General features: G+C 46.0%; 2 protein-coding genes across 2 annotated transcripts; one reads left to right on the forward strand and one right to left on the reverse strand.

Moving 5' to 3' along the window:
* Positions 1–8,041: 8,041 nt before the first annotated feature.
* On the forward strand, positions 8,042–10,094 carry LOC124673066 (bromodomain-containing protein 4-like). The gene is made up of 4 exons (XM_047209199.1): positions 8,042–8,273; positions 8,392–9,305; positions 9,339–9,387; positions 9,430–10,094. The coding sequence occupies exons 1-4, from the start codon at positions 8,042–8,044 to the stop codon at positions 10,092–10,094; spliced, it is 1,860 nt and encodes a 619-aa protein (XP_047065155.1).
* A 2,645-nt stretch (positions 10,095–12,739) lies between these two features.
* LOC124674704 (glyoxylate/hydroxypyruvate reductase HPR3-like) lies at positions 12,740–15,148 on the reverse strand. Its single transcript, XM_047210753.1, has 2 exons — positions 14,664–15,148; positions 12,740–13,419 (listed from the first exon to the last, which is right to left on the reverse strand). Exons 1-2 carry the CDS (start codon positions 15,117–15,119, stop codon positions 12,883–12,885), a joined length of 993 nt encoding a protein of 330 aa, XP_047066709.1. The 5' UTR covers positions 15,120–15,148; the 3' UTR covers positions 12,740–12,882.
* Positions 15,149–15,746: the final 598 nt, after the last annotated feature.

A 15,746-nucleotide genomic window follows, 5' to 3' on the forward strand; every position in this document is an offset into this window, starting at 1 on the left:
TCCTGAATTCCTGATTCCCCCCGTAAATGCGCCGTGCGTTCGATCAGGCCCATTCAATCACCATATGTCGTGTTTGTAAGACTGCACCATTTTTATTTGGGACTTTTGCTTCGGTGTCACCTCCAAACTTTGGCACATCGACGACCAAATCTCCCGATACCCCTTTGTTAGGAGGCCCGGGCGGGTCAGCTTAACACTTCGACTTTGTTGATAGGAGGGGCACGGAAGCACATCTTTTTATTTGGGCAATGCATAGGTTGTTTGTTTGCCTACGAGCTCAATTTTACAGTCACCTAATGTTTATATAGTGACCTTACCTCTCACTTAAACATTGTTAACGGCTTACCACAATCAGCCCAACGTCGCCGTCTACGAAGCCGGGCACGATGCTTACCACAACGACGCTCTTGTAAAGACCACCATGCCGCCGCTGATGGTGGCCACGATGGTTACCCTACCTACATGCAAGACAAAGCGTACCATGAAATTTCCGTCGTGGCACAACATGGTCAGCGATAACACTGGCTACACCTACATGAGGCTGATATTGATCGCAGAGATAACAAGCTGCCATCCAACTGTCACAACTAATACCACTCTTGTAAGATACTAGCTACTTAGATTACCTACCTGACTATCGGCCGGACTTCTCCAATTCCCTCACTCTCACCAGTTTGCTCAAAATAAAAGGCCCCTTCATAAACTAGATGACCAAGAGACGTGTAAAAGGTTGACCAACACGGGTTACAGTTAACATGTAATTAAGAAGGTATGGTATACTAACGAGGTGCAGATCTATTCGTCTATATCCACCGAAACAAGAAAACCTACAACACGAAATTTCTGAGAAATGATGAGGTGAAGCTACTACTTAAAGGAAATATCAAATGATCGACCGTGTGCAATAAATTTGACAAAATTCTCTCAAAAAACATCAAACATGAACATAAGTTGAATATTTATAGCTAATGATACTCTAAACCGATTGTCAATGGAACCATATCATCGGTGTGCATCTTTTTTATGGGAGCGTCTAGAGATCAGTCGCCTGAGGCTTAATAAGTCTCAGTCGCTGACATCAGTAGCTTATTAAGCCTTGTACTACTTTAGTTTTGCCGTAATTTTGTGTGTTCGCATTTTTCACTAGAAAAAAATAATCTGTGCAACCATTTAAGACATAAGAAAAATCTTAATAGTAATTTACGTGTAACTGGAAAAGACTCAGTTGCAACCCACATGTAAGTGGAAATTCTTAGTTGCAAAGTTGCAACCCACATGTATGTGAAATTTTTTAGTTGCAACATATGCGCAACTGGAAAATCTCAGTTGCAACGTTCATGCATGTAAGTGGAAATTCTTAGTTGCGACGTAGGCGTCACTGGAAAAATCTCAGTTGCAACCCACATGTATGTGGAAATTCTTAATTGCAACATATGCGCAACTGAAAAAAAAAAATCTCAGTTGCAACACTCATGCAATTGGAAAAAATATATCAGTTGCAACCCACATGTAACCAAAAAAATCTCAGTTGCAACCCACATGCAACTGGAAATATGTCGTTTGCAACACACGCGCAACTAAAATGCGCGCCGTAAGTGGTTCCATGAGAAAGAGAAAGACGCCTTGTAGATATGAACCGTCGCCACGAGCCCACTCCACAAGCCCACTCCGCCCGCAAAAAAACAAGTCACCCCGCTTACGCATCGGGCCCTAGTCTTTTTCACATACTCCCTTCTAATCAACATAACCATGATTCAAATCAAAATAAGTTTGTTTTGATCCGAACACATGTCCACCTGCAAGGAAATAACTGACTCAACATTAAAGGCCTGGCGAGGCGCTTTAAACCTCTTAAAGCGCGTGTGTGAGCCACGACGTCGAGGCCTGACAACCATGCACCCTAATTTCGTATCCACAAGGCCGGCTAGATGGCGTGCGACCTACCAAACACATCTTGACGTTCCTCTGTAAAAAAAAGGAAAATAAAATGGCACATAATTAAAAGTTGGATATATGTCCCTTCTCCTTCCGTCTCTGTAGTTGTGTGTGGTCGATCCGGTCTCGTATTTTTGTGTCTCCCTACCTAGCTAGCGGCTAGCGCTGCCTTGTCACATGCATGCACAACTTTGGATGGAATGGGAAGCAGGCCAGAGACGGTACAAAAAGTAAGAGAGGAAGTTTGCTCAGAACGGAAGGCCAGGCTAGCCACGTCGTCATGTCTCTTTGCTTCGACGGCGACTACCCCATAGATTGTCTGGTCTATCACCAGTCGCGATGATCACTCTCACCACACTACTTAGCACGGCAAAGGTGTACAGTCTACCGTGTACGAGTATCAAATGCATACATACCGTCGGATTACCAGTACGGGGTAGTAATTGATTGCTAGTGGGCCGATGAAACACGCACGCACAGCCCGTGAGTGTGATGCCGTCGGCAGTCATGGCCCTGTGCACACCCTACACACATGCACCCTTCCTATCTCTCTCTAGCTACAAGTCATTCTACAAGTACATATTTCGAAATCCACCAGCCTTCCGTCCTTCCCGGTCATGACACCATTGGTGACAGTCAATTTTTTTGTTGCGGGAAAGTGACAGTCATTTTTAGGGTGAAATTTACATAAACTTTCATTATTAACAAAAAATGTACAATATTTACAAGGTACTCCCTCCTTGCCAAAATGTACTCCCTCCCTTTTTATTTACTTTGCGTGCCGCGATTCGCTAAAATTTATTGTTTGCAAAATTTGACTAACAATATAGGAGGAAAATCAACAACTAATTGTGAACGGAGGGAGTAGTGCAAACAAGATTTTTCGAAAGTTAAACGGTGTTAAGTTTGACCAGGTATGTAGAAAAAAAAGTACCAACATCTAAACTATCTAATGTATGACATACGAAAATATACATCATGATGAATCTATTGGATGTGATTGGTATTATGTATGTTGATAGTTTTTTCTACAAAAAATGGTCTAACTTGACATTGTTGGACTTTTGAAAAATCGTATATGCATTACAATTTGGCAATGAGGAAGTATAACAATAATAATAAAAGTGAAGAAGATACATATGCATTTTGTAACCAATGCCTAAATCGCTGGGATCATTTCCTTTTCATGCCATGAGCAACCAAAACCAAATTGCACAATTATTGTTTTTTATAACATTGGTTAAAAGCAAAGTAGATCCACAATAATTTAATTTGCATTGGATATGTATGCACACAAATAGTTTCTGAATATCTCGAGAGACTGAGAGGAACTTTATTCTCAAACTAAGTGGGGAAACTTTTACTCGACGAGATGGTATTTCTACATATTAACAAGCTGCATGATTTGTTCTACTTCGCCAGTTCCCCCCCCCCCCCCCCTCTCAAGGTGTGTCACCTTTATATGGTGCCTATCATCGAGAACAGAGGTAGAGCCACAGTTCTAACGGTCCCCTCCGGTATACTTGCCAATAGCCATATTCCTCGCAACCCCACAACTAGCCCTAGTTATGATAGCTAGATGCCACCACCAGATTCACCGCACTACATTTGGTACACATCTTCTAGTCAACCATTAGTATATATAATAGCATGTTGTTGGCCAGCCCTTACACCCGATATGTGATAGGTTGGTTCCCCACGAGGGCAGACTGATCAATAGACTTGACGAAGCCGACCAGTCCTGGTTGTCCTAGGCGAATCAGGCCAGTGCAACCATGCATCATTCGAGAGTGTGGAGGATACCTAGCTAACCCGCAATGACATGCGTTCACAATCAACGATGAGAATCATCTCATATCGGTCAATATATAACATTAATGAAGGTTTTAGATTTCCGAGTTACGCCAATTAATATCGGTTGGACGGGGTAGTACAAATATTTCTTTTGCCTCACCAAATTATCCAAGTTTCAGGAAATTCTTTCGAAATCCGGTCATGGGTATTTTTTTATAGTTTGGTTGAATTTGAACTAATTTAAATTAGTTATAAATTTGTTTGAATCTGGCCCGAAGTTTTGAGGTTACAAATATTTTTCGCTAGCTACAAGTATTTTTTTGAATCTGATCGCGAGGTTCTTCTTTAGTATATGTCAAGTTGTCTCACAGCACCTGCAAAGGTTAACTAATCAGCCGATGGATTCGCCAAAATCCTGGACGCATGTGCGGATGGAACCGATGGTCGCATGGCATTTCAATTTTCAAACCTTGCACGGCGATTCAAATCTCTAACGTATACCTGACACAAACAAATCTACGGTCTCCCGCTACACGGACGGATAGATCTAATCGACGCGCGACCACATTGATTAATCTGCCGCAGGTACTACTCCTCCTACTACAGTACTGGTTTCGGTTCAATTAGTTAATTTACTAGTAACACTGTCTGCATGCATGCAGCCTCTTTCAAAACCCACCACGTACGCTGCCACATTTTCCTTTGCGATGCAAACGAGCAAACAAACTTCACCCATTGGATAAAAATATTTACCGTGTGCAAGAGAGAGAGAGAAAAAATGGTTACTTTGGGAAAGGATAAGGAAGAAGATGAGGAATGCATGGACTCCAGATAAGTGGTCACAGCGGCAGTGTACCGCCACTGCCCACTGGGTGCATGTCAGGAAGATTCGAACAGTGCATCAATTTCAGTGCAGCCAATGAGGTCTCAAAACGTCATCACGAATCTCCTATCCGCTGATCCCCTCGGTAATTGCGGATTACTCCAGTTTAACTAGTGGCATCTCGGTGTAATTAAGCCCTCTGTCTGCCTGCATATGCTGCTCGCATTGGCATGGGGATTAATTACCGCAATAACTATGGCACAGTAAGCTAGGGATCATCATATTTTCCTTATTTTTGAATCTTTGATAAGTACTCACTACTATAGGATTTGATCTTGGTAACAGATGCATCATGAAGGGAAAACATGCAGGCCTGTGTGATTTTCTTGGTTTGCTCTCTAGGACTCACTTTGTTTTTGGAAATGCATTTCTAAGCTCAAGTGCACATGCTCTATTCATCTAAAAATAAAATTTGAATTGTTACGAAATTAAGACAATTTTTTGGCATGTATATCTACATATTCTATGTGCGCAGTTTCACTGAAAATCGATTGTTTTTTTGCTCTGTGTAAAAAAGATTAAAAAAAATGTCTCGAGAAATGCCTTACTTTAGCACCAAAATTTGTCTTTTTTACACGGGGTGCACGAAAACCCGATTTTTTCTGAAACGACATTGTTAGCACGTAGGATGTGAAGATATATGCGGCATTTTATTTTGATTTTTTTATATATTTTAAAATATGTTTAAAATACATTTTTAAGAAAAGAAGCATATGTACATGGGAGCAGAAACGCCACACCCCTTTTTAAGAAAAGAAGCATATATATATACACTTCGGTCTAGAATATTTGGTCAATTTACAAAATTAAATTTAAATATAAATCCAGAACGCGAACTAAATAAAATACACGGAGTACTGTCTTTCGTCCGTCGTGCCGTCATCTTCCTCGGTCTTAAAAGTTATGAATCCAAAACGCCTTGAAGAAAGAAAGAGCCTGCAAAAAGTGATGGAAATGCAAATGCACTACGAGTAGAACGTGGAGGTGGATACAATCCTTTCCGACTCCCAAAGCTAACCTTATGGGGGTGTCCGAAAGGAGCCAGATAAAGAAACAAGTTTGGACTATCATCATACTCTCCCTTTCCTTGTCTCCTACTGCATGCATATGCATGCATGAATGCCAACTTTCGGTAATTTTCGTCCACATGCATGCATGTATGTCGTGCTCTCTACATGAAAGGAGTAGCTGGTGTATTCCCCCGTCCGTATAGTGGCAGTATTCCCTTCATTTCATAATCTTTATCATGATTTTATATTAAATTTAAATTAAAACCACACTAAAAATGATGAATAGTGGGGTGGTATTTCTTTCAAAAATAAAAATATAAAACAAATCACGCCTGTGGCTAGGGTTTCAAAATAATCAGCACCTTATGTTAAGATTTAAAAAAAAAACCACCACTTCGGTGCTAACACTTGAACAAAAACATTGATTCTACTGAGACGGTTTTTTAATCGAGAAACTGATGTGTAGATCCCGTTGTCAGGCTGACGTGGCACAATGGAAACTATCAAAGGGTACACGCGAAAGATTGTCTCTAGTTTTGGGTTTTTATTTGAAAAAGAAACATAGGGGTCACTAGTTAGATCATAACCTCTCTTCTCTCTCCTTTATTATCTCTTAAAAATGCACCAGTCTTGTAAATCGGGGATAGCATGTCCTCGTAGCTTTGTTCGCTCCTTCTCCCGATAGCCGCTCTATTGTCCTGTTGGGGGAGGAAGTGGAGGCGAGGCCATGAGGGCGTCAGCTCGGTGGCGAAGGAGGCAAGATAAGCAAGAATGGGTGTCGACGGCCGAAAAGAGCGCCACGTACCCCCACTTCCCACACTAGCGCCTCCCCGGCTCCCTACCCCGACAAACCCCCTTTCAACGGCGCCCGACCACGTGGGCTCGCTGCCTCGACTCCTATTTGATCGGTGCGCCCTGCTCTCCTCGACTGAAGCGAAACAACGCCTCCCCTTCTCCTCCTGACCGATTGGGGAGTGTTTGCTGGCTTTGCGGCAGAAATATTGTTGGTAAACTGTTGCCAAATCTGGTAGATGCGAATTTCCAATTATTACATGAAGGTTTAGGCCTTGTGAAAAATAATTTACATGGCAAAAATACTTACAAAATAGGACAGTATAGGAAACCGTAAAATCTCAGATCTTAGTTATTAATCTTAGCTATTAACAAGTTCTAAATTTAAAGTTCTACTTATAGACAGCGCCGCCCCTTCTCCTCCCCGACCGGCGAGAGGCCACCAATGCCGTTGCGGGAGTCGTTGGTAACAGTCCCCACCTCTACCCCTCTTCCTTCTCCAGTGTCATGTGAGCCTCCAACAACGGCACCGCCCTCGTTTTCCTGCAGTAGGTAGACTGCCCTCAACCCCCCTCCTCCCCGACCAGTGGTTGGGACGGCGACTGTGTTGCGTCCTAGCTGATGAGCACGTCACGTGGGGAAGAATGACATGATGCCCACAAATTTATTATAGGATTTATAATGTACGAAGGCCCTGCAACATGCATATGCCACGTCATACTACAGCGGGATCCACTGGTCGGTTTTGTATTTTGTTACGTGCTAGCGGTGAAGTGGAAGTTGCTCTAAAAATTCCAAGGTAAAGTGGTTCGTTTTCGAAATCATAACTGCTTCTAACAAGATGATTTTTTTGTAATTTCCTTTTTTTCAAATGGTAAATTCAAAACAAAGATCCATGCTTGAGATCGATGTAAGTATTGTTCAAACAAAGATTTGAACATGGACGCGTGCACAAGCTGAGAAGGCTATACCACCAAATTTAAAACACGTGGGCCCACCAAGGGGGTAGCCGTAGGAAGATCCGTTTTTTGAAAACAAATGGGAGTATACTAATGCATCTCAACCGATGGACGGAGGGCGACAGTCCAGTAGGTGCGTGCATGGCATGGGGTTCTGAAAGATGTGCTCTACTACCAGCAGGTGGAATCCCAATCAGCATCAGCATGATAACAACTTTCCCCTGTAACACTGTCTCCGGCGCGCGGCAAAGGACGAACAATTCCCCATCTCGATCCGTCCACTTCACTCAGTCCCATCACCCGATGCATGCAGCCGCTCTTCGAGTTTTCCTCTCGCTGCTGCTGCTATTCTCCTGCTCTGAAATCGATTTTCCCTCCCACTGAATATTCCGCAGAGCGGCTAGGGATCCGGATTTCTCGGCCTCCTGGTATCACTAGTACTGCCTGCTCTGCGAGCGTCACTCCCCGGCCACTAGCTGAGCTGAGCTTAACTACTCCACACCTGACAGCCACTAGCTCAAGCTTCAAACTCGAGCCACTCTCACTCTCACTCTCACTCTGCTCCCTCCCAGCTGCAGCAGCAACAGCTCGTTGCTCGAACTCTTCCCACCATCAATCCAGCTACAGGAGTAGGGAGAGCATAGCTCGTCAGTTTCAGCTCAGCCCAGATGAAGAAGCAGCATTGGTACTCGCGCAGCCGCTCCGTGCCGGCCACGCCCAGGGGCCTCCCGGCCGACGCCATCGCCAACAGCCCCGGATGCATGTCCATGGTGCACCTCATCTTCGCCCCCGGCGCCGGCTGCGTCGGCCGCCCTCCCTCCTCCGACCTCCACGCCGCCGCCGTCCTATCCAATTCCCATCACCTCAATTCTTCTTCATCTCCAGCCAGCCACAAGAAAGGTACAGTAATTGGTTGATAACTCTAATTGCAATTGCCAATGCTGCCGCAACGGTTGTCATGGCAGAGCTCGTGTACATATGGGATTTTGATTTGGAAGATGCGATTGTTGCAATATAGGTGGGCTCGAGGCGCCGCGCAACAGCCTGGAGCTGGAGGGCGACGAGCTGCGAGACATCCAGATCGGCGTGCAGGTGCTGCCGGCCTTCGACGCGCTGGCGATGGCGGGGCGGCGGAGCACGGGGAGCAGGGCCACGGCGCCGTCCTCCGAGGCCGGGACCCCGCGCACGCCCAGCCTCGTCGCGCGCCTCATGGGCATCGACGGCCTCCCGGAGCCCTCTCCCTCCCCAAACCTCAAGAAGAGCAACAACCCCAGAACTGCGGCCGTCGGCGTAAAGGAGAAGAAGAAGCGGGTGATTCCCGAGTCCATGAACCGGCAGCCGCTGCGGAGCCTCAGCTGCAACGTCGGGGCCAACGAGGCGCGGTCCCTGCCCGACACGCCGCGGGCGTCGGCCTCGTCGGCGCGGTCGGCGTCCGCGTGGGACGTGGTGGACCGCCCGAGGCTGTCGCTGCAGGTGCTCAAGGAGAGCGTGCTCGACCGCGCCGCGCAGTACATGTCCATGCCGTCATCCCCCACCTCCTCCTCCAAGAAGAAGGATAGGAAGGACCGAGACGCCGGCCACCGGCGGCGGGACGCCAAGGAGCACGCGCGCGAGATCGTCAGGCAGGCCAAGGAGACCGTCACCAACCGCAACAAGTCCAAGAAGCAGCCTTCGTCGGCGGCCACCGTGGGCAGCAACAAGGAGAACGTAAGCCCGGTGGTGAAAGACAAGAGGATGGTGCTCGTCCAAGTCCAAGCCACGCCAGCAGCGGTCAAGCCGACCGCGCCGCTGTCGGCGAGAGTGCAAGTCGATCAGCAGCAGCATCTTCCACACGCTCCGAGGCTTCCACCGCCTCCGCCGCCGATGCGCGCGAAGCCGTCGCGGCCGCCGCCCCCGCCGCCGCCACCGGACCATCCGGCACCGGTCAGAGCGGCGCCGCTGTCGCCGCAGGCCGTCAAGTGCAAGAGACCGCCGGACGGGTGCGAGCGCTTCGCCACGCGGATCAAGAAGCCCGGTGCAGGCATAAGTGCAGCACCAATTCAGCAGGCGGCTCCAGCGGCTCCACCCTGTCCCGCCCCCGCCGCGCCGGTGAGCTTCTCCATCGCCCACCACCACCACCAGCGCAACCAACCCGCCGTCGCCTCCACATCGTCGTCGTCTACAGCGCCGGTGCCGCTGGAGGAGAACCCCGAGTACGGCTACCTTCGTTCCGTACTGGAGCGGGGCGGGTTCATGCGCGCAACGCCGTTGCCGTCGCCCCGGCCATTCAAGGGCCATTCTCCGTCATCCCCGGTGGACCCGATCGTCTTCCACCTGCTGGAGCTGGACCTCCCGACGGACGAGAGCCCCAAACTCGGCGCGCTGCGGCACCGCTGGAACCGGAAGCTCATCTTCCACCTCACGCAAGAAATCCTCGCGGGCCTTCTCCTCCCCGACGGCGCCTCCGCAACGAGGCTGCACGGGCCGGCGCTGCTGGAGAAGGTGTGGGAGAAGGTGAGGTCCTTCCCGGCGGCGGACTGCAGGGTGGTGGGCGACATCGACGCGCTGGTGGAGGCCGACCACCGAGCGGCTGGGAGCGTGCGCGGGCTGGTGCACCAGCCGGCGGTGGCGGAGGAGGCCGGCGACGTGGCCGACGAGGTGGCGGAGTGGGTCCTGGACGCGCTCCTCCGGGAATCTCTCCCGTCGTCCTGGTCGTGGTCGCCGTCACGTGCATCGAGGTAGCCGGCCGTTGGGGCGGGCATGCAGGTGACGCCGGGTGACGTCGGCTGATCCCAACGGAAACAGCGGGGGCGCTGACACCCATGCAGTGGGCAGAGTGGTACCAACCGACCGCCACTGTGGACCGTCAGATCCCTGTTCAACGGCCTTGATGACGACAGGTGTCAGGAAGGGTGCATTCAAATCTCTGTTGGTGTTTACTACTCCTGGTAGAACATGACCACAGTTTGTCTTCTGCCACATTTTACTTTTTCCTTTTTTTTTACTTGGGCATTTGGGGTGTATATATCGATCATGGATGTAATTCTATCAACATCATAGTATATCTTTTTACTGTCCTTCAAACTTTTAGCAAATCTTGAAAATTAATATGAGAGTATTAGTTAGTAAAAATTTATGTTGTGCCTCTGTTCCAAAATGCTTGCAATTTAAGAGTCTCACACAAATGCCTAGCAAATTGTTGATGTACTCGATGGTTTTCCTGATTCCTAAACCATCTATAGTTTTCCTTTGGCCCAAACTTTTAGTAAAATAAATGACATAGTCCAAAAATATACTCCTTACATCAAAAACAGCCAATTTTCTAGAAGCCTGACATCAAAAATCTCATTGGGCAATAACATAGCATAGAATCACCATTATCGATGTGATTTTCTTATCCGGAAAAGAAACCAAATTAATATTTTTGAAATAATAATAAGAATCCAAAACTTCATCCTTGGGAATTAAATCTGGTTGGGTTGTAGATCCACTTCCTAATCAAGTAAGCTAGGCCCACTTCTTCACACTATAAAGTTTTAGTGCGATATAGCATGTCATTTCGCAAATAGTGCCATAGCAAGCAACAAAAATTAAATTTTCGTGGACTCTCCAGATATGCTACTAACGCTGAAATAGGGCACTATTTTTGTCCATGCTTTTGAGTGAGCTGAAGTTGCACTTTTCACTAAGATAAAGTTGGACCTTTCAAAATCATGTTAACATAAAAAATGTTGATTTAGATGTAGGTGGGCTCTAATATGAAATACTTTTTCCTCTGAAATACAGTATGCACTAAGCTTATAAGACTATTTCTTGACTAATTTGGCCTAAAATAAGGAAATTCATAGGCTTTGAAGCTGCATTCCGAGCTGAAATTGTAAGAAGATATCAATTTTATAGATGAAGCTGAAAATACTAAAACAACCAATACTTTGGACCCTAAAAGTATGTTCTTTTTAACTTGTTCACATCGTCAAGAATGACAACAGAATTATTTTTTGCCGATGGGATGTGCATATGCTTCAGCCTGAATGCAATTAGATCGTTTTGAATGTAGATCTCAACGGCCAGCATTGGACATCATAATGTGCAGCAGCAGTACCTTGTGGTAGGGACAAATGAGGCAGATGGAGATACTGTCAACACTAGTACCAGTGCAACTAAATTAACACACTCGCTTTTGAACCAGTGTACTAGAATCGATCCGCAGCAGTATATTAACTATCTCATCAGTACCAGCGGTACATTTTTTTAGTTGTCAAGAAAGGAGATCTAGAGAGAGAAAGAGGGTTAGCATCTTTGTGGGGAAATGGTATTAGCCTTAATTAATTAACTATATCGTCAGCAAATTCAAGGATGTGTGAAAAGCAGAGATATTGTTTCTTGTTTAGTTTGCTGGTGCTGAATCATTTGTACTTTTCCGTGGAATGTCTTTTCCCTGATTTGGCTGGTTTGTTAATTAAGCTGGGGACTTGGGGCAATTTTGTACCACATCACGTCAGATTGTTTGTTCCTGTCCCACATAGTACACTCCCAATTTGTTGTTTTGCATCTGTTTGGCGTTTGCCTCAACCGGTTCACGATGTACATCCACGTGATTACCATTTTTTCAAGAGTATTAAAGAAAATAAGTATTGTACGCAAATTACATTTTACGAAATGGCGTTAGTCATTATGCCGAAAAAGGTAATCGGACCTTTCGTTCTGGGTCAAAGTATGGAGCGCCAAGAAAAAGAAATTATTTTTAAAAGAGAATGGGATGCAAAATACAACCATCCACCAAGCTCTAAAGTTCCACCTCACCGAGTTTACCTGACAGTTGACACACTTGTTAGTTTGCACTAAAGTATGAAGGTCGGAGGAAGAAAAAGTTAAAGGACTAAAGTGAGCCTAAATAGCAATTTGTAGGGTCAAATTGTCCGCAATTACATAGAAAGACTTGACCAAGACTTGACTATACTTGTATTCACTTACAAAACTACCTGTTGTCCTGTTGATAGTACTGCATGATAATAATCAATGTTGTATTGCCATTGGTGAAAAAAAATTGTTGCTAATTTCAATAGGTTAATTTAGCTAACTGTTGGACAAGATAGCTAGCTCCAAGTTTTTCCCATGAGGTTTTGTCGCTCTCTCAACTACTTAATTGCTCAAGATTAAGTGCTGCAGGTAATGGGCCTCTCCTAGGCTAGTTGCTACAAATATTTTCTTAAAGAATCTGGTTCATCTTCCATAGATCTAGTTATGAAGATTTTAAGATTTGAGATTCGTATTATTTGATTCATTGCTCTTTCTTTGCAACCACACAATCTGTTCATTGCTCTTTCTTTGCAACCAGACAAGCTAGCCTAGATATATGCAAGTGATCATTACTGGAAACATGATAGTGATGTACTCAATCCGTTCCATAATATAAATGTTATTTCGACAGAGGGTACATTGTGCAATGTTCTCTGAGGAAGAGTGCAAGAACTCAATGTGGTAGCAGCAACATTAAAATGCAAGCCACTTCGAGTGGCCTGATTTGCATTCACAGCACTACAGAATCAGCATGCACTGGAGAGAGCAATGGCTGACCGGAGAAGAAAGCTTCAAGATTGCCGATGGTGTGCGCGTGGAGATCCGACCTGGACTCCTTCGTAAACACCGCTATGTGGCGCGATAAAACTACATTGTCCATGGAGAACAGCTCTGCCGGCACCTTGGGTTCATGCTCGAAGACGTCAAGGCCTGCGCCTGCGATCTTGCCCTCCTTGAGTGCCAAGACCAGTTCCGCCTCATCGATGTTCGATCCTCGCCCAATGTTGATGATCACACCGCTCTTTCCGAGGGCCTCCAGCACATTCTTGTTCACAATATGCCGGGTCTCCGTATTGAGCGCGCATGCGACAATGAGCACGTCGGATTCAGCAGCAAGATCGTGAACGCTCGGGAAGTACTTGTAGGGGACTGAATCCTTCGGTTTTCTCGAGTTGTAGTGGATGACACAGCCAAAAGCTTCAAGCCTCTTTGCAACCCGAGAGCCAATGTTTCCCAAGCCGATGATGCCAACACGCTTGCCACCAAGCTGAGACCAATGAAACAAACAAATTATAAATTTGTATTGCCAAACAAAGAATAATGTCTTTATTCATTACCACATGGTGCAATTTATTGGACGACTAGAGTATAAATAAGTTGGCAAACTGTGACTGCAACCACTCAAACATACAAAATAATGGGATAGGTACAGAGTATGAAGAAAAAACTAAATAAGATTAATAGCACCTCCCATGAAAAAACAGAGGATTTAAACTTTAATGTATTAAAGGATCAATTTGCTGGTTATTTACAGACTTGTACATATGACGAGGAGTTCGTGAAATTTAAACTCGAATCCTTATACTTGTATGACGCTTGTAGCAACACAAGAGATTCCCTCTACCGTGACCCTTCCTCTATCTGCAGGTAATTGCCCTCAATTTCCATCCTGAGCTTCTTAAATCGAATAATGATAGAAGAGGTTAACCAGTTATGATCCTGCTGCCACCGCTTTCTGGTATCATTCTATTCAGAGTCTGCAACAACTACATTTGCAAACAGCAAATTTGCATAGAAGCTGTTCGCTTCACAAAATTAAACTGCTGTTGTTGATGTACTGTCTATGATATGTTACAGGTCTATATAGTTGCATAAAGCAATGGGTTTGGGTTAATAGGTATTGCAAATATTAGGGTGTAAATAGACAATCGTGGGGACTAACTAGAAAGTCCCATCTTCAACCCCTAGCTCTGTGACGGTGCTGCTTAAGCTCAGAATGATGCTTGATTTAGACCCTCCCTACCTAATTACATCTTGAGATATGATGAGTACAAGCAAGGGAGGGAGATATTTTACAAATATCAATAGCAATATGTAAACTCCTCAAAGACAAAGCTTCTTTGATCCTTCAGCAATTGATGGTAAAAGGAGGTAATTTTATGAGGTGACTTTGATATAGTTGCACATTATTCCGTTGCATTGTCTCTCCAACTCATGGATAAGGAGAATGCCAAAGTAACAGTTGATTCTGTCGAATTAACATATCATAAGGCAAATGTTACTAAATGAGGATCCAGTTACAGATGTGCTTCTCTTAGCAGATCATTTACCAATCAGTTAATGGATGAAAAAAAGTACCTATATTGTCTCTAAATTCTCTCAATCATATTCCTAGTAATATAATCTTGCCTAAAAATAGTTCAACAATCAGAAACAAGAAAATAAACTAAAGGAATGTGCTAAATGAACAAACAATAGAACAAGGCACAAACTAGTCAAGGAGTACCAAACCTTGGACCCGAGAGGATAGTCGCCCTGCACCGGCCAGGACCCGCGCCGGACGTACCGCCCCGCCGCTGACACCTGCCGGAGCACGTCTAGGAGGAGGCCGACGGCGTAGTCGGCAACGTCGGTGGAGTAGACCTCCCCGGAGTTGGCGACGGTGACGCCGCGGCGCGCGCACTCGGCGAGGTCGATGTGGTCGACGCCGGCGCCCGTGCTGACGACGCAGCGGAGGGACGGGAGGGCGTCAAGGAACGAAGCGTTGACGAGCACGGAGCCGCCGCCCACAACGATCGCGGCGCGCGGGGGATCCGGTTCCGCCGCGGCCGCCGCGAGGAAGGCAGGGAGAAGCTCGCCGGACGCGAAGAAGTCGAGGACGCGGAAGCGCTCGCGAAGCGCGGCGGAGAAGGACGCTTCCGGCGGGCGGCAGAGGATGACGGCCGGATTGCAGCCGGCCGATGCCATAGCTGTGGCCAGCAGAAAGCTGCGAAGAGGGTCCTCCTCAGTCAGATGTGCTCTGCTCTAGACTGTTTATTCTGAACTAGTTAGCGTGTACGTGCAACGCACGTCTTCATCCAAGCAATCATGTGCCTGAATTTGTTTTTCAAAATAATGTTATCGGGAATATTAAAACTTTCCTCTGCCCCATTTTAAAGCTAATACTGTATTACTCTGTACTCATGATATCAAATGTCTGTTACGGTACGGAGCAACATCATTCTACTGAGGCAGTCAAATATCAACAATCAACTACATAGTTAGGTTTAGATTTTCAATAAAGAAAGAATTGAACATAAGCATCAATACAATTACATTTAAAATGTTGAGCTTGCAAATGAAGAAGTAGCACTACCAAAATTTACAAGATGTCTCTAGATCTTCATCATATCCCGTGTAAGCTCTCTCGACTTGTGCCCCTCCTGGCTCTTGCTTCACCTTTCCACCAGCGAGTGCATCGTCCATGAATTGAGCCACTCGCTGACGAGGATGTATCCTAGCAGCTTGAATCAAATAGTGCAGTCATATTTGGCAACCTGAGGTGGTGACCTTGTTGTCAGGGCCATTAGTCGGATGCACCAGCTCTAGTGGACA

Source organism: Lolium rigidum, chromosome 7 (genome assembly GCF_022539505.1).
Source record: "Lolium rigidum isolate FL_2022 chromosome 7, APGP_CSIRO_Lrig_0.1, whole genome shotgun sequence".
Classification (NCBI taxonomy): domain Eukaryota; kingdom Viridiplantae; phylum Streptophyta; class Magnoliopsida; order Poales; family Poaceae; genus Lolium; species Lolium rigidum.

What these genes read in the sequence shown, in the direction of transcription:
- LOC124673066 (XM_047209199.1), top strand. Translation starts at nt 8,042, where the DNA reads ATGAAGAAGCAGCATTGGTACTCGCGCAGCCGCTCCGTGCCGGCCACG. An exon ending in TCCAGCCAGCCACAAGAAAG is followed by an intron (nt 8,274 to 8,391) that starts GTACAGTAATTG and finishes GTTGCAATATAG; the next exon opens with GTGGGCTCGAGGCGCCGCGC. An exon ending in ATCCGGCACCGGTCAGAGCG is followed by an intron (nt 9,306 to 9,338) that starts GCGCCGCTGTCG and finishes GTCAAGTGCAAG; the next exon opens with AGACCGCCGGACGGGTGCGA.
- LOC124674704 (XM_047210753.1), bottom strand. Translation starts at nt 15,119, where the DNA reads ATGGCATCGGCCGGCTGCAATCCGGCCGTCATCCTCTGCCGCCCGCCG. An exon ending in ACTATCCTCTCGGGTCCAAG is followed by an intron (nt 13,420 to 14,663) that starts GTTTGGTACTCC and finishes CATTGGTCTCAG; the next exon opens with CTTGGTGGCAAGCGTGTTGG.